The following is a 24,079-nucleotide window of genomic DNA, read 5'->3' as shown; positions in this document are numbered from 1 at the left end:
TAGTGTTTTTTTTTTTTTCTGGGATAGTTTTTTATATGTATTGTAAAGTAAATATCTATGTAAAGATATATCTATATAATAAATTTGAAATTCAATAAAAAGATCGAATAACCGTAATTGATTGATTGATTTACAGTAAAATTGCACGCGCTGCCTATAAAATGAAATTGACCATAAAAGTCAGTACAGGCAATAGACATTCAGTAACAGACAACATTATTAAAAAATGTTTATGTTTCCTACAATGTGTCTTACGAGGTAAGTAAAACATAGATTACTTTAAACAATATTAGTAGTACAGAAATCAATCAACTGGTGGACAAATGCTCTTTATTTGTTTATTTGATTTTGAAAAAAAAAATTGAAATAAATCTCTATGCACTGCATCCAAATTGGTTCAGCCGTTTACGAAATACGACGCCATAAACACAGAGACGCACACACAAAAATTATAACACCCTTCTCTTTGCGCCGCGATCTGACGTACCTAGTCTTGTAAAAACTGAAAGCCATCGTGCTCACAATATTGTTAAACTAGCTTCCGCTCGCGGCTTCGCCCGCGTGGTGTGTTGATAAAAACTTTTTTACAAAAAAATATAACCGACTTCCCAAAACACTAAAAAGCAAAAAAAAAAATTTTAGGTGCATCGGCCTAGAAGTCGGTGTCTATGGATGTCCCACAGTTATTTTTGCCACCGACTTCTAGGCCGATGCACCTAAAATTTTTTTTTTTTTTGCTTTTTAGTGTTTTGGGAAGTCGGTTATATTTTTTTGTAAAAAAGTTTTTTATTTTGAGCTTTTCAGTGAAACGAATAGGTTACTATCCACATAACTGGAAAGTTCTCATTGATACGAAGAATATAAGCTCAAACACGAGGTAGTTTTCATTTTCAGTTATGGAGCTCCCTCGACCTTCTCTGGTCTCCATCATCAGGTCAGCTCCAAACCTTCACTGTTGCAAAGGTCTCGTCAATACGAATAATATAAGCCCAAACACGCGGTAGTTTACAGACTCAGATGTCGAGTTCCCTCGACCTTCTCTGGTCTCCATCATCAGGTCAGCTCCAAACCTTCACTGTTGAATAGTGCTATCAGGCATACATATGAGTGTCAAGGTTGTACCCTATGTATGCTTACAACTTTCGAAAGTTGCCCTCGATTTATCAGGGTTTCCATCATCAGATCCTGACCTGATGACTATGGGACCAACTGGCAGCTATTCCGCGTCGAATAAAAAAAGAATCATGTAAATCGGTCTATAAACCTCGGAGTAATCGATGTACATACATAGAAAAAAAAAAAAACATACCGGCCGAATTGAGAACCTCCTCCTTTTTGGGAAGTCGGTTAAAAAGTAGCCTATGTGTTAATCCCGAGTATCACCATATCAAATTTCAAATCAAATCACATATCAAATTTCAACCAAATCGATCCAGCTGTTTTGGCGTGAAAGAATAACAATTTCACATTTATAAATGTGAAAGTTGAGAGATATTATATTAATATTAATTATATTATATATTAATAGGCTGTATCGGTAAGTCGGTAACTCTTTTATGAAAATTTAATGTAATATACACAAAGTCCTCAAAACCAAAATTCTCATAGGTGCCCGACTTTTTTTACAAAAGAGTGTAAGTATTAACAACTTATATTCATGCTATCATATTTTAGTCATCCATAGATTTACACAATTTTCTCGCTATTTATTTTTTCTTAATATTTCTTGTTGTACCAATTTCACTCGAAAGGATCAAAATGGTTTGTATGACTATACGTGAAGTATGATAGGCACGCACACAACCACGACGCTAGGCTGCATGATTTTTTGCGTTGAATTACCAGTTACCTATAAGCTATTACATTATAAGAACTTAAAATATTTGCATGACTAAATTAAGTCGAATATAGTGAGACTATATTTTATTATTGTATCAACCAGAGAATATTGCTTTTATTTTAAGGAAACACAACTTTTTTTCTGAACGCACCCATAGTAATTGGCATTTTGGCATTGGCATTTAAGTGCTACCCGTCCGATTAGAGTCAGCCTTTATCATCTGAACCAAACAATCGGACCTCTCTTTTTAACTCTCATAAAGTCATATTACACTAGCGCCACTTGGAGAAAAGACTTATGCCAACTTGTTAATATTTTTTAGTTTACAATTGGTAGTATTATAGCAAATGGCATCGCGTGAAGATGACAGTTTGTTCTGGGAACGAGAAAATTATTTTTAACGTAATAAAATAAAGTGGCTGGTCAATATTTTTGTATATTAAGAAGCGTAATTGCTCAATTAATCTCGAGAAACAATTATATAAATATTTACAAAACAAGAGAAAAAAATAGTGGTGTCGTCTATCAGATGTTCTGAGTGTGATTGCTCTTGTGTTATCATTAATTTGTGTATGTTGTTGTAAGTGGTGCAATTAAATTTTCGAAAATGACGGACAGTAACGCAGTAGTCATGGCTTCCGCTAATGGACTAATAGATAAATCTAAAGAACTCCAGAAAGAGATTCTTATGGAAAAACTTAGATCCAAAACATCACAGTTCAAAAACTTAACAGAGACTTCCAAAGGGGTCCGAATGGCTTTACTGGTATGTTTCACTAATATTTTATTTGAAATCCTCACTACGTTATAACTAACCTACATAACATGACAATCACCAAAAACTATAGAATTTTCAAATCTATTCATATTATAAATCTGTAGAGAAGTCATTAACAAAAATTTTACCAATATTCCCTACTCTTCTAAGCACTAAAATCCGTCTTAACTGGTCAAATAGTTTATTTTATGACTATAACCTATACTTTACCACATACCAGGTATCATAAAATCTGGTTATCTATTCTTAATCATAAATTTTATATTACTAAGCTTTTCACTATAAAAAGACTGCTAATAATATAATTTGTACAATTGATGACTGAATTAGATGGAATTATGTAATGTAAACAATTCCTATATATCCTCTGCCCATCTTTCAAGAGCTCTTGTAATGTGTATTACCATTAAAACAGTATTTTAATGTAGCTAATAAATTTAATCTAAGTACATCTTGGACACCAATGGCTGATAAAAAGGTGAAGGTAAACATCTTGACGAAACCTGGACTATAAACTCTGAAATCACCAATCTGCATTGAGCAAGCGTGGTGATTAATTCTCAATCCTTCTCCGTGTTAGGGGAGGCCTGTGCCCAGCAGTGGGACGATAAAAAGGCTGCAGCAGTAACAGTAACAATCAATTTAAATAGCAAAACAGTTAGTAATTTGTACACCTGAGCACATTTTATTTAAAGTCACATGGAGCACACAACTCATTTCTTACAGTTGTGCTAAATAACTGTATGAGGTTTCACCATCCTTCCAACCAGTGTTTGTTGTAATTTCATATCTTTCTAAATTTTTGATAAAAATTAACATGTTATACTGCTATATCTATACACAAAGTGATGATGACAATCCAGCTCTAACCTCCTTGAATAACATATTTAAATAAAAATCAATAAAAATCATGATCTTTATGTTTATGAAGTGCATTATAGTTATTCATAACAATACCCCATTCTCATTTAATGATGTCATATATTTATCACTAATCATGTCATATATTTATAAAAATAAATCTTTTTAATTAACCCTTTACCGATTTAAACAGATCTTGCCTGAAATAAGGCATATACATTAATAAGGCATATTCATTGTCATATACATTTATTTTTACTCATGACTACAAACTATTTCCTTATTTATTTAACCATTTATGTACCCAGCAAGCACATGAGAGAAGATGTAAAAACACAAATAGTTCAAAGGTGCTGCTTATTTCTAACAAAAGCTCTTCCAATTTAAAATATGTTTACTTTTCAAACCAAATTCTTCTTGATAGCATTTGAAAATAATTAATTGTATGTTTTCAGGACAAAAGATGGGGTATAGATAGTGCAGATCGAATGATACTGAAGAAGTGCCTTGACAGTTTGCAGCATTGTATTAAAGTTAGCTCCTTGCAGAGTCTCATTGAGCGTCTCGAGTGCTTATCTAGGCAACTGGGGTTTGTATTACTTGATTTTTTTCCTCATTGTAAATGTAACTTAGAATTATTCATCAATGAAATACAGAAAAACCACTATTTTTTAATTGATTTATTTTAGGTGCAAAGTAAATTTTAATATCCTGTTTAAATGTTACAGACTCAAATTCGTAGTTGGAACATCAGGAGTGAATCTATTCATATCATCAGATATGTTTTATTTGGAAATATTAGTTGAATCATCAGGGTCAGTAAAAGATGTTAAAATTCATCATGAAGGAAAAGTAAGTTTGGCAATGGCCAGGTGCTTATACATCTTTTGGGGGATACTATCATCTAATTTTATATACCTATTTACTTATTTATTGATTTTGTTAATTATTTTTATTTATGGTATCTTTTACAATCAAATGTTATGATAATCATGTTATCTGTTTAACAGATCGAACAACAAAGCTGTGAAGAGCTGGTTTCCTGTATATCTCGCGGGGATTTTGCTGATTTCACAGCTCAACTGGAAGGCTTAACTGCGGTTTATCAACTAAGCGCTGAAAAAAAAGTAACTTACGCCTCAATACCTGTTACGGGGGAAGTCCGCAGGGTGTGTAGAGTGAGCACTGCCAGGGCAGTGTCGACTCGTTAATCATTATTTAACTATGCAGAGCCTCTGTGCATCTATATGCCTGGGCCCTGTCATATTGTATGACTCAAAATTCTATGAACAGAGACTCTGTGCAATGTCAACACCGCCTGGGCAGTGCTGATTCGAAATATCCTGTGGTCTGTGCTTTTGACTTTTATTATTTAACCTAGATTTAAGCCACACTACTAACACTTGAAAGTACATTTTCTATAATATCATTCTCAAACAAATTCTTATAATTATTTTATATGCGTTTACAGGTCAAATGTAAAGCATTCAGTGCTTTACAGAGCTTAGAAGAAGATTTATGTACAATGAGACAACTCCAGAGTTTTATCAAGGATCCTTGGGCACAGGTTCATAAAAGTCCCATAGGGTTCCTACAAAAGCGAAGAGGAGGTATGTCAGTGGCACATAAAAAAGTTAAAGATACAATGAATATGCTGCAGTCATTGTATCATCAATTCAATTGTTGCAGGTCACGCAATGCGTCTAACTTACTTCGTGTCACCATACGAACTTTTAGACAAAGATAAAGGCCTAAATCCACTGACAGCTGAACTCCTGACAGTGGGCAAGCCGGCCGCTACGAGTGGTCTTGCGTCACTGGTCGCTCCTTCTCACACGCCTATTGGACATTCGGCGACCGTCCTTCTAGAAGGTTCGACGCCAAATAAGCTGCAGTTGTCGCCTATTATATCGGGCGGACAGCGTCCTGGAAAAGGGTAATTAATATTTTTTGTTATCACACTCATTACCTTAAACTTATCTAATTTAATGTTGTTAGTTATAGTACCTAAACGAATTATGGGTACCAACACATCATTTGTCACATAACTTGGCAAGATGTAAATTACTGTAGGTATATCGATCTCATGAATCTAATTTGGCGAAAGTTGGCGTAAATGGCTTCAAAATACATAGTACAGTAGCTTTTATGTCGGAAAACTGACGCCACTGACGATTCTTATAGCATCTAGGTGTGTTAAAGGTCTAACAATATCTTATTTTCTGTTTTCCTAGCAACGGACCTGTATACGCTCAACTGGTGCCGCAGAATAGTGCGATGCTCCCCGCTTGCTTTACGCTCAAGCTGTCACAGCCCACGCCGTTGTGCGCGGGACTCGCCAAACTTATACATGCCACTACCGAGGTCAGTGTGGTTAAAACCTTTAAAAATATAATATTAATTTTAGAAATAGATAAGAGACTGAAATTTTAGCTTTATTTTCGAAAAAATCCATTCTATAGAAAATACATTGCATACAGTAATTTTAGCTTTATTTTCAAAAAAAAATCTATAATCAATTATATAATTAACATATATGTATAATTACTATTTTAATTACGGCGCTTGATGAGTTGTTAGTTAGAATGTGGCTAAATGGTTAGAATGTGCCAAAATTATACAAAATACAGAAGATAATATAAAAAAAGAAAATGTATACTCTACGTATTTTCTTCTTTAAAAAAATATGTTTTACCCACTAGTCTTACCTCAATATCTTTCAAATATATTTGGATGTAATATTTCAGGTGGAGGTGGCAGGTGACTGGGCAAATGCTAAACCGATGTTGGGTTTAGTTGCCCAACACGCTTACAACAAGCTCACGCCAGGAAAAGTTATCGAGTTGAATCTCAGCAAGGGACTGTTTGTGGTTTGTATCTCTCGCTATATGCTCATGCGAGCTACTCTGACTTCATTTTATGTAGATTTTATACAAAAAAGTTCGAAGTGTCTCCGATTCATATCGATATTGCGTGGTATGGGTTTGCAACGACTAGTTATCTTCATCTAGTAAGATTTCAAAGAGCAGGAAAAGAAATTCTTTGAAATGTTCAGCTCTTTCAATTTACATCACCTATGTCCTTGTCAAACTTTATATAACGGTGCGTCTATACAGTGCAAGTTGCTTGCGCTTGTTGAGGAACATGCGTAGGTTACATGCATTTAAAAACGTGCGGATCTAGCCACTCACGCATGTACCAAAGCAAAATACCCACCCGCGTGCACTGCTGCGTGCGCGCGGGTCACTTGCGCAAGTTAACTTGCTCCAGTTACATGCACCGTGTAGACGCACCCTAAGGGTCCGTTCAAACAGATCGGCTCGGAGAGCATCGGTTTCTTTTCATACAGACCGGAATTGGCTCCGATCGGTTGAAAGAGCAAGCAATTGGAGCCAAACGTCTGCAAAACAGAAAAAAAGTACGCGGTCGGAGCCCATCGGCTCCTCTTATTATTTCACACCAAGCGCCTTCGAGCATTCTTAATAACAAAAGCAGTGCACATGCAAAAATAAACCTTACTACAAATACTAAGTACTCGAGTTTCAACGTGTTAAGAATTTGCTCTCCTCTCCGAGCCGGTCTGTCTGAACGGACTCTAAGACCCATTTTCACCAATAACATGAACGTCCGTTTTTGATGTGGGTCACGAACTCATTTTCCACTTCGTATAACAACAAGAATATTGTAGAACCTGCCGGAACAAACGCAATGCTACTTCGTGTGCGAGACGCGCGGGCTGGAGGGCTGCGTGGTGGGCTCCGTGCCCTTCACGCACCCCTCGCACGTGCCGCCGCTGCTGGCCTGCTTGCGACAACAGGCTCTCTTCAACGCGCTTATTGCGAGCTGTGTCCGACACCAGGCCAAGCAATGTTAGTATTATACCTACTACGTATTTGTTATATTTTATCCCCTTTATTAATAACACGGAGTCAAAAAAAAAAATTGATAACTTTAAACTGATAAAAATGTCGTTTAATCCCTGTTTTTCAGCTATAAGCCCAACAAAAAATAATGTAAAAGTGTAAAAAAAATATTACACTCTCGTGTACACTGTATATTACTGATAGCATGAATCATAATTTTTCCAACTAAATGTTATGTGGTCACCTTCCAGTCTAATAGCCTTTTCACACTAGTGGATTTTCTGAGCGGATAAACTTTCTAAGTGTACGTGCTACAGCAAACAATTGACAACTGCTGGCCGGTTCAAAAATTATGTTAAAAACCAAACGGAAAATTCGCTAGTATGCAAAAGCTGTAACTGGTTGCAGCTGAGTACCAGTATTTTACAAGAAGCGACTGCTTATCCGACCACCGCCGATCCAGAACTTTTTGTAAGCATCCATTAAGAAATATGCACAAACAAAATTTATTTGCAATATTATAACGGGTATAATTTAGGCGATCACCAAAAATATTTTTAAGACTCTAAGCTGAGGCACCAAATAAAATAAACAACTCCAAAAAAAATAAATTGACTTTATTAAAAGGGCACTAAAGTATATAATATTATGATCCAAAAAAATAAAATAACATCAGAAAAATCGCAAATCTCGCACAAATATTATTTTTGGTTCCCAAAATGGATTAATGGTCACCAAATTCTATCCAACTAAAAGATTAATATTACTACCAAAATCAAAGTTAGTGACGAAAACGAATCGCTGCAAAACCGACTCCACGTAGTCTTGTCTGCCCTACCCCTAGAGTGCAATTCAAATCCGCGTAGGCGCAGAGGGGCGAGGCGGCCTGCGAGCTGAGGCGCAGGTAGTTTTTAAGGCTCGCCGCCGCGGCTGAGGCTGGCCGGCCGGCTAAGCCGAAGCTGCGGTGGTGAGCGTGAAAACCATCTGCGACGATAAGCTCGCATGGGACCGCCGGAGCCCCGCAGTGCCGGAGCCGTGACAGAAGCCATGCTTGCTGCATGTTTCGTGCTTACATTTTACTACTGAGTTACACACAAATTCATATAACAATAAATAAGCGACGTACGTTTGGGAACCCCAGTATATTAATTGGTATTTGGGAAATATTCTAGCGATCGTTAGCTTTTTTTAGTCTAACAAAAATGACCAAATTAGGAGTCATGGTATTACATAATTGGTAACATCTAAGTAGTGACAATATATAATATTTGGTCTAAAGTGTATTTTAAAGGCGTCCATATATTTTTTTAGTAGTCAATAATACGAAAAAATGGTTTTACCTAATAATATTTTTGGGAACGTTATTTGGTGACCATTTATCCATTTTGGTAACCGTTTAGAATTTTTTTGGTAGTAAAATAGGTACTTTTTTGGGTGGTGTTTAAACACAAGCCTATTATAACTCACAATTAAAATCTTAATTTCAGTCATAGAATTGGAGAGCGTCCTAATGTTCGAAGTGAGCGCGTTGTCATGGCAACACATATCTATTTCTCTCGAACACCCGGGAGACGAGAGTATGGCCACTGTTGAACTGGAACTAAGTGACCCGGCCGCGCCCAGAGCTTCATTATACACGCTACATAACGCGAACGCTGATCATATTAATGAATATATTACCAGGGTCTTACAGAAAACTCATTCAATACCTATCACACTCAGGTGAGAGGTTTACCTTTTTGTTTCAGCTTAGGCTCCCGTGCAATTTTGGGCTGGCTTATTATTATCGACGTTGTTCTCATTGTAATAGAATCTAAAATCAATGAACATAATTTTAGCATGTAACATCGACCGCCAGCCATCATGTCGCAGCTAAGTCGATTGATTTAGATTCTATTTCAATTAATAGAACACCCGTAATAGTGCGACAGTAAAATATGCTTTGCGACATAACATAAAAACTAAAATATATTCCTTATATTTCTCAAAAAATATTTGAATTTTTGATAAAATAAATTCCATTTTCCACAGGTCTCTTATAAAGATTTGGGAACGAGAGGCAGCTAGTAAGCAGTTAAATGGCGGATACTCGGCTCTGGAGCCAAATTTTAGCTGTGGCCTGGGAGGCCTCGACCCGGGCGGTGACCAGATCAAACACGAACCCGGGTCTATGCACTCGCGAGCCCTCTACCCTTCCAGTGTCAACCATCCGCATCAAGGAGGTAAGTGGATTGAATTAAGACTTTATGGTCTATAAAAAAATATCTCCCTTTTTTTCTCCCTCTCAAAACATAATAACAAAGAATATACAATGCATTTAACTTTCGTGTGACCTCATTGTCCCGTACAAATTTTGCACCGTAAATTTGATAAATAAGTAAAAAAATATACTATTCGTAAAGACATTAATATATGTATATACGTTGTCCACAGGGGCATATCTCTCTGAGCAGCAACATCACTTGTCCGTAATGTGCCAAGACTCAGTGAGCGATACAAAACCTCAAACTGAGGAGCGGAAATCTAAAAAGAGAAAATCCGACGATGTCTGGTCTTCGAGTCAGAAGAAAGGCAAACAGGGCATCACTGAAATGATGGACTCTGATAGCGAGAGTGACAACTCAGATGAGTATGTGAACGAAGATGAGAACACTATAAATAGTAACTCAACGAATGATGATATGGAAGGTCGTGAGTCTTCAGTGTCACAGAACGAGTTCACTTCGGACATGGAACTGTCGGCAATGGACGCTACGGATGCCCTCGGTGGACAAGACAACAGGACATCTTCCGATATGGACAACTCAAATGATGGAGATGTTGACGATATTATCCGGTTCGTGTTCATTTCTGCTTGATTATTACAATTTCGTATTGCTTTCAATTTAATATTACACAGGTTTTCTTATTTTCAGGAATTCTTTTCACAAGTCTGATCACAAAAGGCAAAAACTTAAAAGTAAAGACTCAGAATTACGCCCAAGTAGGAGCGCGTCTTCCCTTCTCTTGGACTTAACCGAAGGGAAGTCTTATATGCCGTCTTCGGTAAGCATAACTCCTATAGGTAGCACATCGAACACACCCAATGCTGGTACCGGGTCCAGTATAACATCGATGTTATGCCTGGACAGGCGGCCGGGCATTGAGATAATCCCCATCACAGCGGCAGCACCAGCCGCTCTACCCAGCTCCATAACAATAACACCGATAACATCATCACAAATGAAAACACTTGACGATCGTATCAGATCCGAGAAGAAATCGAGCAGGTCGGGGGAAGAAAGAAGTAAGGAAAAGAAGAAGAAGCGCAGAAGGGACGACTCCATGGGCCCGCCAGAGAAAGTGCCTCCTAAACAAGATCCGCTCACCAAACCCGTCTCCGTCAGCATCAAGCCTACAGATGGTTCCCCTTTACGTGCTACTTCCCCAAACTCTCTTATTCGAAAATTTAGTCCAAGCCCAACACACGGCAGGTCCGTTTCGATAACGAAGTCGCCGAGCCCCAGCACTGTCAAAGGGATGGGAAAGCCTTCGGGAACGTCTAGTCACCACAGCAGTCCTAGACATTCCCCAGTACAAAATAGCCCTAAACATTTGTCCGGATACTCGAGTCCAAAAAACCACAGCATCTCGTCCCCTAAGCATAGTTCTTCGGGGTCGGGAAAACCAAGCATGTCGGCTCTAAAATCAGCAACCAGCGGGTCACCATCGGGTAAATCTGGGACCACGGGGTATGACCTTACAAAAAAGATATCCAAAGACAGTTATGGCTCTAGCTCGATGACTTCGAGGGATAAAGAAAAGAAACATTCCAGTTTATCTTTTTCTAGTTCTGATAGGAGTAGTCCTAAATTAAAAAACCCCATAAAATTGAAACAGTTAGAAATCACCCCAGTGTCTTGTGATAGTCCTGTCACGGAACCTTTGATATCCCCACCAAATATTGAAGTAAACAAATCAAACGCTCCGAGTCAGGCTCGCAATAGGAAAGGTTCTCTCAGCGCTGTGATAGATAAGCTCAAGTCTGCCCAGCACTGCGGTACTGATTCTGAAATTAGTGCAAAATCTAGTAGCTCTTCCAGTAGTACCAAGTTTTCAGATCCAAAAGCAAGTACGGCTGGCAGTAGTGGCAAGCTTAGCGATAGCAAAAATCAAGAGTACATGGTGAAGCCGAGCTCCGACGGTATGAAGATAACGATTAATAAAACGAGAACAAAAGATTCTTCCAGCAGTAGTTCCAAATTGAATTACAGTAGTTCTAGTTCTAAACAATCATCACCACAGCTCACTCCACCAAGTCAAGGTTCTCCCAAAACTCATACAGGTTTAAAGCCGGGAGTCATAAGTGGACCCGCTTCTAAAAAAACTCAAGCCATGCAATCTTCTAAATCTGGTAGCGTCACTTCAGGCTCAACTCCGCCAAAAGCTAATATGAGTCCTTCAGATTCCTCCGGCTCTGGTAACTCAAGTATGCCCAAAGTGCCTTATTCCAAATCATCGAGCACAAATAGTGCAGGTATAAACTTATCAAAGTCTGGTTCTAAATCTAGTTCTGGTTCCCCCAAAAGCAGCAGCACGGACCTCGCCAAAATAATAAGAGACAGGGAACGAGAAAAGGCCAGAACTAAACTTATGACTAATTCAGAGAAATCAATTTTTTCATCGAAATCTGAACGCCATTCTAGCCCCAGTGGCTCTAGAGACGAAATAGATGGAGAAAGGTTCAAAAGTTCCAAAGAAGCAAATTTTCTTGTAGAAGGTTTAATCAAACCACTTGATACCAGTAAGTTTCAAATACCGAAATTGAAAAACCAAAACACACCAGATAAGAACAGTCCTGCGGCCCAATACGATCAACGGTCCTTAGTCAACGATTTTGCTCGTACACTTGAACAAAGCAAATATCAGTTTCCACACTTCGATAACGCAGGTGCCAGAACAGCTGATTCCCTTCAGAAGTCTGCCTATCCTTTGAACGTTCCAAAACCACTACTCAACATGGGCAGCATGAGTCCTAAGACAATACCGCCTGGTAAAAATGATCAGTCCGAGAGGCCCCTAGAATTTTCTAAAGCCATGGCCGACAGTATATCGAAGGGAGAAAGCCCAGTCAGAGCTAAAGACGATTCAAAAGATGGGTTTTCGGCATCGTTTCCTATACTCCCTCTGGATTTTAAAACCGAAATGGCAAAGGGGTTTGCTGCTCCAAAGGGTAGTTCGGAGGACAGAAAAGGCGCCGATTCATGTATGAAGCCTCCAGCGAGCGGTGCGGTCGCTCGCAGCGGAGCTACGACGCCGCAGGAAGCCGCGGAAATGTTACTGGACTTCTCTTCGTCTTCGGGCAGCAAGGTGTCGGGCATGGTGGCCGTGCGGCCGGTGTACCCGTCCTCGCCGGCGCTGGCGCTGCAGCTGGCCAAGAGCCCCGCGCCCTCGCCGCTCGTGGCGCCCTCCCCGCACTCGAACTCGCCCTGCATCACTGACGACGAGCTCATGGACGAGGCGCTCGTGGGCCCGGGCAAATGAGTGCCAGTGTACTCTCCGCCCTTGCCAGGGGTGAGACCACGTGTAGCCACGTGCGAACCAAATCATGGACTCTTTTCATATTTTATTGTTTGATATACAAATCATTTACGATTCCCTGTATAATTTCATCAATCAATCAATATTTATTTATAAAGTAAATTATTCGTAACTTTCTCTCTACTTGTATACTAGTTACTGATTCTTATTTTTAATGACCTCAGATATTTTTAATGTATAAGGAAATATTATGTGATCCAAGTATATTTTTAGTAATCGAATATCATATTTGTGTCATACTTTACAAGTGTAATGTAAAAGACGATTATAATTTCCTGTATTGTTTGTAAACGAAGGAACCACTACGCAACTGCCATGAGTATAATACAATTTAGTGTACAATGTTTTTCCTAATTTAGATGATGCAGTAATTGGATGCAACAATTAACAATCAATGTATGTAAATAGATAGAGGTAAATTAATATAATGATGATATTGAAATGATTTTGTTGGTAAGGCAATTGTGCTTATAGATTTTGTAGAAATAAATATAATGAAAATCAACCACTATTCACGTGTATGTTTACTATTCACACCATTCGAATTACAATATAAAACAATAATTTACATTATAAAAATTAAATTACAATAAATAGATTAAATAGCGTTCATTTTAGGGGAGCACTAATAATACCTTAGAGAGCTAGGACGATAAACCCTGTAGTAGGGGTAATAGAAGGGATAACTTCTGTATATCGCGTACGGATACCTTTGAGAATGTCGTCGACTGGGAAACCGTGTTGACGGTCGCTTGTTTTTCTTTCTAAAAAAAGGAATTGGAGCAAATCCTGCAGCAGTTTGCATAATTTCGTCTTTTATTCTATCGGCAACAATTTGATCAATTCCTTTATTACCCGTAGGCAGATAATCGTCTGCGTCAATTTGAATTTCATTCTGGGCATCGGACATTGCTTTTAATGGAGCCACAGTTTCCTCAATCACTATATCGACTTCGCCTCCGCCGAATTTAACACCTTCTCCGTCTCCGCTTGAATCAGGTTTGGGTAAATCTTCTTTAAGTTCTACTTTGTTTGGTTGCGGATAATTGTCGTACGCGGTGAGAATCTCATCTTCTAAATTCACTTCTGTTATTGGCTCGTTTGTTTCGGTTGATAGTAGTTTCTCATTGCATAAGTTTTTTTGTTTATCAATCGGGTTTCCAAGTACACTCACAACTCCCAGTAATAGGAATAAAATATACGACTTCATTGTTTCTGAAAGACAAAGTGGAAAATTGTAGTCTCTAGGTTCTTCAAGATTGTAAAGAAAACTCCTTCGCCTTTTTTAACTTGTATTTACATTGCAATAGAAATTTAAAACATAAAAGTTATATTAAAAACATGGAAAATAAAAAATCAATAATTTGAACAAAAAACCTTTTCTCTTGACAACTGTCATCTATCCTCTTTTTATAATTTGTCTTTGAGTTAAAGAGGTTGAATATCTCTATACTTATTTGGACATACCGCCCACCAAGGACATATTCGCCTGAATTGTCCTTAACCATCAAGAGCCGCCCACCATGAGGTAATTGGACAAATAAAGAGCATACAATAAAACTAAGAACAAACATATTCAAAACAAAACTAGTACCTAATCAATAGGCAAAACACATAACTTATTTGTTGGTCTCTTAATTCTACACCCGTTGCATTTAAGGGTCACAACCCTAGTGAGTCCGTCTGAACTCGGATGTTTCTCTATGACCTTTCGGAAGTAAATTATCCTTGCTGACTCCCAAAGCCCGCCAAAACTTGGGGCATGAGGAGGAATAGACTGCCACTTAACGCTTTTAGTACTCAACCAACTTCGAATTTCATTAGCAACTGCTGACCTTTCAGCAGCAACCAATGATTGTAGTTCTTTGGAAGCACCAACGAAACTTTTTCCATTGTCGCTCTAAATGTCGCTGCAGTGTCCTCTCCTGGCAACAAATCTCTTAAAACCGGCTATAAATCATTGAGCGGTGATATCACTGATAGCTTCTATGTGTACTGCCTTCGTGGTCAAAAAGACAGATGTAGCCTTTGTAAGATTTATTGCCACGACCTTTCGATACTCTAAGATTGATGGGACCGGCAAAGTCGACTCCAACATGCAAAAATGGTCGAGCTGGTGTTACTCTACAGGTTGGTAACTGTCCCATTAATTGGTTTTTTATTGTGGCTAAGTGTCGAGCACATGTTACACATTTGCGCACACAGGCCTTAACCATATTCTTCGCAAATATGACCCAATATTTGGAACATAAATAATTTAAAATCAATGTTGGACGTCCGTGTAGAGTATTCTGGTGTGCTTCTTGTACTAGTAGCGTGCAAAAATGATTTTTAGGTGGAATTATGATGGGATGTATCATACTCTCAGTCATTTTAGACTTCTGTATCCTACCACCTACTCTTAATATTCCCTTATTATCTATCCAGGGACATAAAGGTCTAAGTTTACTTTTCTTGCTGACAACTCCTAATTTCTTGATGCTATTTATATCTTCCTTGAACTCTTGAGCTTGACATTTTCTGATACAGATTTCCAAAGCGTCCAACAATTCTTCGCCGGTCAAGGATGCTTCCCTATGCTCTTTCTGCCTCAAAAAACGTCTACAGTATGCTACAACTCTAATCAACCTTTGAAGTGACAAATACTTTATCCAAAACGGATTATCTTCATTGGTTGTTAGATGTGCTTTAACAGATTTTGGCGCTGGTTTATACTCTAAACCAGTTGAAACTGATTTCAGTTTAGTGAAGTCAATTGTCTCCCTAACCTTCTTGAATAAATGATATCACTCGACTGTGAACACATACTAACTAATGTGTTGTGAGGTTGTGCTGCATCGACATTGCGATCAGCATGAGGTTGTCCAGATAAAATCCAGCCCAGGGATGTGTTTTGCGCTATTATAGGCCCTGAACCGCATTTAACTAAACCCTCCTTAATGACTTGGCCATAAACCTCGGCTCCAAATAAAATGTCAATTTTACTTGGAGTGTGGTATTCTGGATCCGCCAGAACCAAATCTCTCAGTTGAGGCCAAGTTTGTATTAAAATCTTTGTAGATGGAATCAATGTTGTAATGGTTCTCATTACATATGCTTGGACTTGAATGCTAACTGTAGGATCGTGACGTGATTTAATAGTTACAAAAACTATGAACTTTGAGGCAAATGCGCTCTCGTCACCTCCTATACCAGAAATGACGCTCCTGGTTGGTATCTTCTTCAGTCCCAGCAATCTAACTGCCGATTCTGTTATGAAGGATGTTTGAGATCCTTGATCTAGCAATGCTCTCAGCATTTGCTTATGACCGCTCTCAGTCTGTGCTTCGACCAAAGCGGTTGGTAACAGAACTCAGTTAGGCACTACTCTTCTCGAGAAGTGTGTTGATTGTGTTGGTAAATCTGATTCTTGGGCCATACTGGAGGCGGTGAGCAACGCAGACGCTGCTGATTTGACAGCTGCCGCTTCTCCGGACAGGCCACTTGTGGTAGGCGACGTGGATCTTGAAGAAACCTTGGGGTGTAACAATGAGTGGTGCTTACGTTGACAAAGCTGGCAAGTAGTTTTAACTCGACAAAACTTGATCGAATGGTTGGAACTTAAACAATTATAACATAATCGATGTGTTCGGACGAACTCACTTCGGGTTTTGTAATTTTCTTTACAAAACTGTTTACAATGACTCAAACTATGATCTTGTGAACAGAATGGACATGTTACAGTATTATCGCTATCTGAACTTATTGCGTGAAGGTTCTTTGACTTAACAGCTGCGGATTTTTGTGTAGACTTGGCAGTATCTAAATATTCCAACGAGCGAAATCTAGATTCTAAAAACGACTTAAATTTATCCAAGGTTGGCAAATGTTCTACAGAGCTTATCTCTGCTTCCCATAGCTTGCGCGATTCAGAATCTAACTTGTCACTAATAATGTAAATAATTATAACGTCCCACGACTTTGTATCAATTCCGAGATTGCTCAAGCTATGTAAGCAATCCACAGTTGTATCTAACAGCTCCTTCACCGAGGATGATGATTCCTTTGCAACAGGTTGATTCATTAACCGTTTTAGAATACAATTAGACAAGTAACGCCTGTTGTCATAACGTTTAGTTAAGGTCTGCCAGCATTCTTGATAATTGGCCGCAGTGATTGGTGTATGCCTTAACAACTGTTCTGGTTCACCAGCTAGCACATTTGCACTTTTGCACATCATCAATACTGTCGTTGTTATGTATAAGGGAAAGAAACAGATCGCGGAAGGTAATCCACTCGGTGTATTTGCCTGAAAATATTGGGATCACAATTTTGGGTAATTTTACAGTGGTACATTTTCCCGTTGTTGACTGTTTATCCTGTATAACCTTTGGTGATGAAAATTGTCTAAGAGCTTCCTTTAATTCAGATTTATAATTAATGTAAATTTCTTCGGTTAATTCATAAGCTTCACTTGTAAAATAATTATGCTTCCTGTCGGTTTTTTCAACAATCTCTCGATGCGTTTCGATAAATACTGCCAACTGTTGTTCTAGTGTCTCCAATCTAGTTTCTAAATATGACGGTGTGATGCGCTCTTTAGGAGATTTTTTGTAATTGATCCTACTTTTTTCTATATTTCTTTTATTATCAATTTGTATATTAAATAACGTATCCATGACTATAACCGAATGAGTATATGAAATAATGTAACAAATCAACAACAAAAACTGAACAATACTAGTTAGTTATTTGCACACCTTCAAAAAAAACCTATGAGTCATCATAAATGTGCAACAAATTCAAATCTTACCAACTACTTAAAATTATGAAAAGTTTAAATGTATTGCACTTTCACTTCGAGTCCGCGAGTTCATTAAATACGATCAAACACCAAACAAAACAGAGTTCCAATCTTGCTCCAACTGCACAGTTGAGATATTTTTATCAAGTTTTTACTCACAGCTTGAAGTCCAATTCTTACATCGAAGTCATCGAGCACCCAGCTCTTGTACTACCTGGTGCACTGAAGTATTTCATTGTAGAATTCTAGCGGCGTTTCACCATCGTCTTATCTCTCTCATCGCCGATTCCTGAACCACATGCGCTCAGTACTAACGCATTGATTCGGCTCTTCGAAGGACCATGGAAAATTTTAGTCTCTAGGTTCTTCAAGATTGTAAAGAAAACTCCTTCGCCTTTTTTAACTTGTATTTACATTGCAATAGAAATTTAAAACATAAAAGTTATATTAAAAACATGGAAAATAAAAAATCAATAATTTGAACAAAAAACCTTTTCTCTTGACAACTGTCATCTATCCTCTTTTTATAATTTGTCTTTGAGTTAAAGAGGTTGAATATCTCTATACTTATTTGGACACAAAGTGAAATGTAAAACTACTTAACAGCACGAGAAACACGAGCTTCTGTGATGTTTTTCTAGTATCGTAGTCTTATATTTAGAGAATTGGTGTCAAAGAAAGGTGTGCACACACAAATCATATTTGTAAATAAATTGCTCATACAAAGGAAATTCCAAGAATAAATGTATAAACAAGGAAATTAAATAATGCTCTCTGCAGTTTACAATTGCGTTTTTATAGCCTGCTCTGTAGAAGATGTATGACGTACTGAGAAAACCATTTTTTAAATTATTTGTTATACCTACTGTAAAACAGCTACTCACTTAATAGTGTCTGTAGGAGCACAGAACCCGTCGTGGTGGATTCAATCGTCTTTGACCCTGGTAATTTCTTCTTTGAGAATTAGCTTTCTCGCTACGCTCTTTCAGCTTCCGCATCGCGAATCTCGGTAAAAATGGATTCTGAGACTCTGCTCCCTCCATCATCTCGCGCTCGTCACCCACAGGTATACTCCTTCTTCTGCGACCCAGATAATACCTCCTTTGTGCATTTGCTTTCTCGCTGCGTTCTCTAAGCTTTCGCATCGCAAATCGCGGTAAAAATGGATTCTGAGACTCTGCTCCCTCCATCATCTCGCTCTCGTCACCCACAGGTATACTCCTTCTTCTGCGACCCAGATAATACTTCCTCTGTGCATTTACTTTCTCGCTGCGTTCTCTAAGCTTTCGCATCGCAAATCGCGGTAAAAATGGATTCTGCGACTCTGCTCCTTCCATCATCTCACCGTCGTTTTCCATAGAAATAATGCTCTTCGATTCTTCAAGAGCTTTCGAATCCACGAGGATAAAGAAAACTAATGATAAACACAACAAGTTAATAAGACCCAACATCGTGGTGACAATAGTTTGTGAACAGGTTCTTTGCAACACTGGTGGAAGTAGCTAAAGCTTCGATGGCTAATCCCTTTATATCCAACTCCGGCAGCATGTTCACGTTTTATAGGGATGTTAATTAACGGCAGATGACACACATCTGGTGCATTTGTTTACCATACGAGTGAATTTGAGGAATTGTAACGGGTCATTCGGTCGCTTCCAATTAACACGTCCCGGCTCACATTCATAGGCCGGTGGTGCTCAAGACCTACATTGTTATAACGGACAAACCTCTGCTCAACTAGTTTCCCCCACTTGACGTAATATTGTATTTATTTTTACAAGTCACTTTCAATGAATTGAGTTCATACAAATTGAGAAACCTGACTCATAAATAAACATCCATAACAATAATGTGACACAGTTTCGAATCACAATATCGATTACAGTTTGGTAATTGAAACACTTTCAGTAATTTGACAATAATAAAATGTTGTTATTCCAGTCACAATATTTAAATTTCGATTAGGTAATTAATGAACTGTAGCGTCATACATATCAGGAATGCCTACTGGTTTACGAAAAACAAATCAATAAAATTGACATAAACATGTTTTAATGCGTAGCTAAGTGGGATAGCTTAGGTAAACACACGTGTAAAACATACAATGTATGGTTTCTTATAACTACGGCTTCACAACGATTATTTACCTCGGCATTAGGTTCTAAATCTATCAACTGGCTTTAACCTGTGATCTGCTGAGTTAGCATCCGGATAAAATCTCCAAGAATATATAACAGCTGAGTTAGGTACCTAGGTAGAGGTAGAGGTACTTGAATAAATTAAATCTTGCACAACAATCATAATTATGTATAATTATCTAGGTATGTATGACAGACATCAGTCTGTTACGCTACGAATGCCGTAGTAGGGGCCTACGAGCACAAGTAGCCTTTAGTACTAAGATCTACGATGCGCAGGAAGAAGTTATCTAGGCACAGGTCCGACAATCGTTCTAAGTATAACAATGTGATCGATATAAATTATTATAAAATTATACGCACTATGAATGTGAACGCGATGGTTTACATATCAGTCATTGTCAAGGTGGCTGAGTCATGAGGTCAATATGTCTCTGTGTAAACAGCCATAAAATGCGATCAACTTCTGAACCTATACAAATATGGGTTTCTTGAAATTTTAACATAATCCCTTCCTAAAACGGTTTACACAACACTTTGCAATTTGTCATAATTAAAATTGTAATTCCTTTTATGCGCAGTACGTAAGTTCCTTTGAAAATATTGCGTCAGTATTTAAATATACTGTCAGTATAAGGTATTAATTAAATTATTTTTATTCAGGAAAACAACAGGAAAATCTAAATAAGCTTTGGTTAAGTTATATTCAGAATATATAGTCTAGTCGTATAGTCCTTAAGTCCTTAGGAATATGTAACTTGGGACGTGATATAGACCTGTAAGTCTTGTAAAATTTCATCATTGCTTTTGGCTCATGATTGAATCAATAACAACAAGTTTATCGTTCTACATATTTACGACAAGGAAAAATCTACTACAATTCAATTATTGACGTAGGCACTGAGGAGCTTTTTGTAAGATTCGGTACATCTGAAACTGAACATATACACAAAATTAGCTATTGATTTCAGATGCATAAGGGGGCAGTGGATAAAGGTACATGTAAGACAGAATATAAGAAAATACGTAAGACTGATATAAGGGACTTACATAGGGAACTACACTTATACGGGAGTCATCATCCTCCGAGCCTTTTTCCCAATCATGTTGGGGTCGGCTTCCAGTCTAACCGGATTCAGCTGAGTACCAGTGCTTTACAAGAAGCGACTGCCTATCTGACCTCCTCAACCCAGTTACCCGGGCAACCCGATACCCCTTGGTTAGACTGGTGTCAGACTTACTGGCTTCTGACTACCCGTAACGACTGCCAAGGATGTTCAATGACAGCCGGGACCTACAGTTTAACGTGCCATCCGAAACACAGTCAGTGGTGTCTAAGATATACTTAGAAAGTACATACAAACTTAGAAAAGTTGCATTGGTACTTGCCTGACCTGGGATCGAACCCGCGCCCTCATACTTGAGAGGTTGGTCCTTTACCCACTAGGCCACCACGACTGTACACTTATACGGGAGTAGGTACAGTTATTTTTTTCTTGTTATCTAATAATTGTTATGTCTTCCAAACTATCAAAGACAGATATAAGTATTTTTTGATATTTTTACCAAGTTCATACCGTCTCTATACATCATAATATTATGTATGTATTTACATAAATTGCCACGTGACCGTCCCAGTATCTTACCACTCGGAGATGCAAGATTGAATTGAAGTCTAAACACGTGCTCTTGCAGTCTGCTCTAGTCACGCGGCGTATCATTCGATGAAGATCTTGGATGGGATTATGGCCGGTTTCTGACCACCTTTGTGGGCGATGCATCAATTAATTTCTCATAAAAATTAAAAGATGTAATACCTCCGAGAAAAAATTGTCCAAAAATCTGGTAATAGGGTTAATCTTTCGATAAAAAATACCTTATCATTTAAATTTCTACTTGATTGCTAATTATTCAAGCTTCGTGTCAGAATAAAACAGAGCAGATTTTCTTAATTATTTGGAAAGTACCTTACTAAGTACATATATTTAGGCAACAATCACAAAAAGTGTCTTTAGGTAGTAAAGCGACTGACTGAGAACTTTGACTCATGTTGTTAATACGTATATGAAGGTATATAGGTATTATCTACATCTATATCTATCTTTAACTTCTACACACCAGTAGGTAGGCATACCTACCGCTAATAGTCGAAGGTTTGATGTTTATGCGGAAATGAAATATCTAGGTGGCTACTACATAGTTAAGATTACCCGTTTGTTGAATACTAAAAACAAACATTTCCTTGTTATGTCGAGGCAAAAAATATCATTGAACTTATTTCCGCAACGCTCTTGTTTCCAGAACTAGGCACTGTTGATATCAATTACACCCAGTAGCTTTAAAAGCACTGAATTCAAAGTTAATTTAGCTGACCCACAAAACTTAATTAAGCCTTATTACGGTTTATATTCATAATATCATCATTTACCTACAATTGTAGATACTTTAATGGAAATATGCCAAAAACTATTTATTTCATTCATTAAAAATAAAAAATAACCAAAAATATTCGTTTGAAAAATATATTCAAAAGGTACTTTTCAAAAAGTCTTCCACAGGGTTCCGCACGAGGCTCTACGCATTTTTAACCGACTTCCCAAAAAGGAGGAGGTTATCAATTCGGCCGGTATGTTTTTTTTTTTTTTTTTTTTCTATGTATGTACATCGATTACTCCGAGGTTTATAGACCGATTTACGTGATTCTTTCTTTGTTCGACTCGGAATAGCTGCCAGTTGGTCCCATAGTCATCAGGTCAGGATCTGATGATGGAAACCCTGAGAAATCGAGGGCAACCTTCGAAAGTTGTAGGCATACATAGGGTAAAAACTTGACACTCAGGTGTACGCCTAAAAGCACTATTCAACTGTGAAGATTTGGAGCTGATCTAATGATGGAAACCAGAGAGGGTCGAGGGAACTCGACAACTGAATATGTAAACTACCTCGTGTTTGGGCTTAAATTATTTGTATTGACAAGACCTTTGCAACAGTGAAGGTTTGGAGCTGACCTGATGATGGAGACCAGAGAAAGTAAGTCGAGGGAACTCGACAACTGAATATGTAAAATACCTCGTATTTGGACTTATATTCTTTGTATTGATGAGAACTTCTCACTTGTATGGATAGTGACAACTATTCGTATCACTGAAAAGCTTTAAATAAAAAACTTTTTTACAAAAAAATTAAACCGACTTCCCAAAACACTAAAAAGCAAAAAAAAAACTATTTTTAGGTGCATCGGCCTAGAAGTCGGTGGCAAAATTAACTTAGTAACATCCATTAGACACCGACTTCTAGGCCGATGCACCTAAAAATAGTTTTTTTTTTGCTTTTTAGTGTTTTGGGAAGTCGGTTTTTCTATATAATCTGCTAAGTATTACATATGCATGTATGTTTTTACTACATTACATGAGTATTATATTTTATTCCTTTCTTAAAAAAGCGAACCTTAATAAACTACAATCTTGAATTTATTTCAATAATAAGCAATAACATTTACTATTCACAGCGGCTGCAACGCGACATCTGACGGCACGACCACGAACTGAAAAGTGACTGTTTTGTGTATATGTACTGTACCTACGTATGAGCATCATATATCATACGCTTCAGTTTCCTTTCAGCATTTCAAGATGTCGCTAACTACATACCTAGGTACTCCTGAAAGTAGAACTATATAACTAAAGCTTTCTATAAAGTGACTCGTTCTTAGGCTTTTTGTATATGTAGGTTTTCAGGCGTGCTATTTTCAGGTCACTAGCGAATTACGCTTATGCTTCTATTTACCTGATTGGATATAAAGTTAAAGAATGTTTTATCGTAGTTAAGCATAACTTTAAGTTAACTTTGCAATTTATGGGCATACTGAATATTTTATTCTTGACCTGCAATAATCCACCTTTCAGCTTTCTAAAACTTTATTTCAGCCATCGGGATTTCAACAACATCTTCCGCTAAAGTATCATTCTTATACAAAGACCACAAAATACCTAACCAGTGTGTACGAAATCAAATTAGCCAATCAAAGCTCTAATTTTAATACTCTGCTGCTTGCTTAATACTCTTTGCATGATAATCTAACTGGATAAACAAGGAAATCACACTGGTGGTGCCCGTTATCTTTATGTTATCTGAAGTGAATATGTGTTGAGTTGGGATTATCTGCCGATCACAGCTCAATTCATGGAACATTTGGAACTTATGGACACGCTGTCGGTACAACATGTGTTCAAGGCT

The 24,079-nt window shown here is 37.8% G+C and overlaps 2 protein-coding genes and 2 long non-coding RNA genes across 6 annotated transcripts; 2 read left to right on the top strand and 2 right to left on the bottom strand.

Annotated features, from left to right (window-relative positions):
- Nucleotides 1-2,180: 2,180 nt before the first annotated feature.
- LOC124637303 (mediator of RNA polymerase II transcription subunit 1) lies at nt 2,181-13,433 on the top strand. Of its 2 annotated transcripts, none has more exons than XM_047173664.1 (13): nt 2,181-2,606; nt 3,935-4,068; nt 4,208-4,331; nt 4,490-4,606; nt 4,951-5,089; nt 5,169-5,415; nt 5,714-5,843; nt 6,227-6,349; nt 7,168-7,348; nt 8,830-9,064; nt 9,374-9,564; nt 9,776-10,178; nt 10,258-13,433. In XM_047173664.1, the coding sequence occupies exons 1-13, from the start codon at nt 2,448-2,450 to the stop codon at nt 12,863-12,865; spliced, it is 4,791 nt and encodes a 1,596-aa protein (XP_047029620.1). In that variant the 5' UTR covers nt 2,181-2,447; the 3' UTR covers nt 12,866-13,433. The 2 variants fall into 2 exon arrangements, with proteins under 2 accessions (XP_047029620.1, XP_047029619.1); XM_047173663.1 differs by having other exon boundaries at nt 4,490-4,648.
- On the bottom strand, nt 5,314-23,422 carry LOC124637305. Its single transcript, XR_006985217.1, has 3 exons — nt 23,343-23,422; nt 5,722-5,860; nt 5,314-5,405 (listed from the first exon to the last, which is right to left on the bottom strand). It is a non-coding gene; the product is annotated as an uncharacterized LOC124637305 (long non-coding RNA).
- LOC124637304 lies at nt 13,432-18,729 on the bottom strand. Of its 2 annotated transcripts, none has more exons than XM_047173666.1 (2): nt 18,590-18,729; nt 13,432-14,137 (listed from the first exon to the last, which is right to left on the bottom strand). In XM_047173666.1, the coding sequence occupies exon 2, from the start codon at nt 14,130-14,132 to the stop codon at nt 13,548-13,550; it is 585 nt and encodes a 194-aa protein (XP_047029622.1). In that variant the 5' UTR covers nt 14,133-14,137; nt 18,590-18,729; the 3' UTR covers nt 13,432-13,547. The 2 variants fall into 2 exon arrangements, with proteins under 2 accessions (XP_047029622.1, XP_047029621.1); XM_047173665.1 differs by lacking the exon at nt 18,590-18,729 and adding an exon at nt 18,291-18,372 and having other exon boundaries at nt 13,432-14,152.
- LOC124637306 lies at nt 14,104-18,188 on the top strand. The gene is made up of 2 exons (XR_006985218.1): nt 14,104-14,170; nt 18,068-18,188. It is a non-coding gene; the product is annotated as an uncharacterized LOC124637306 (long non-coding RNA).
- Nucleotides 23,423-24,079: the final 657 nt, after the last annotated feature.

The sequence above is a fragment of the Helicoverpa zea genome, chromosome 16 (genome assembly GCF_022581195.2).
Source record: "Helicoverpa zea isolate HzStark_Cry1AcR chromosome 16, ilHelZeax1.1, whole genome shotgun sequence".
NCBI lineage: Eukaryota > Metazoa > Arthropoda > Insecta > Lepidoptera > Noctuidae > Helicoverpa > Helicoverpa zea.
Note: the sequence above shows the minus strand (reverse complement) of the source record. Positions and strands in the feature narration are given on the sequence as shown.

Coding starts and splice junctions, on each gene's coding strand:
- LOC124637303 (XM_047173663.1), top strand. CDS start 2,448: ATGACGGACAGTAACGCAGTAGTCATGGCTTCCGCTAATGGACTAATA. Junction 4,332..4,489: donor AAATTCATCATGAAGGAAAA/GTAAGTTTGGCA, acceptor TCTGTTTAACAG/ATCGAACAACAAAGCTGTGA. Junction 4,649..4,950: donor TTACGGGGGAAGTCCGCAGG/GTGTGTAGAGTG, acceptor ATGCGTTTACAG/GTCAAATGTAAAGCATTCAG.
- LOC124637304 (XM_047173666.1), bottom strand. CDS start 14,132: ATGAAGTCGTATATTTTATTCCTATTACTGGGAGTTGTGAGTGTACTT.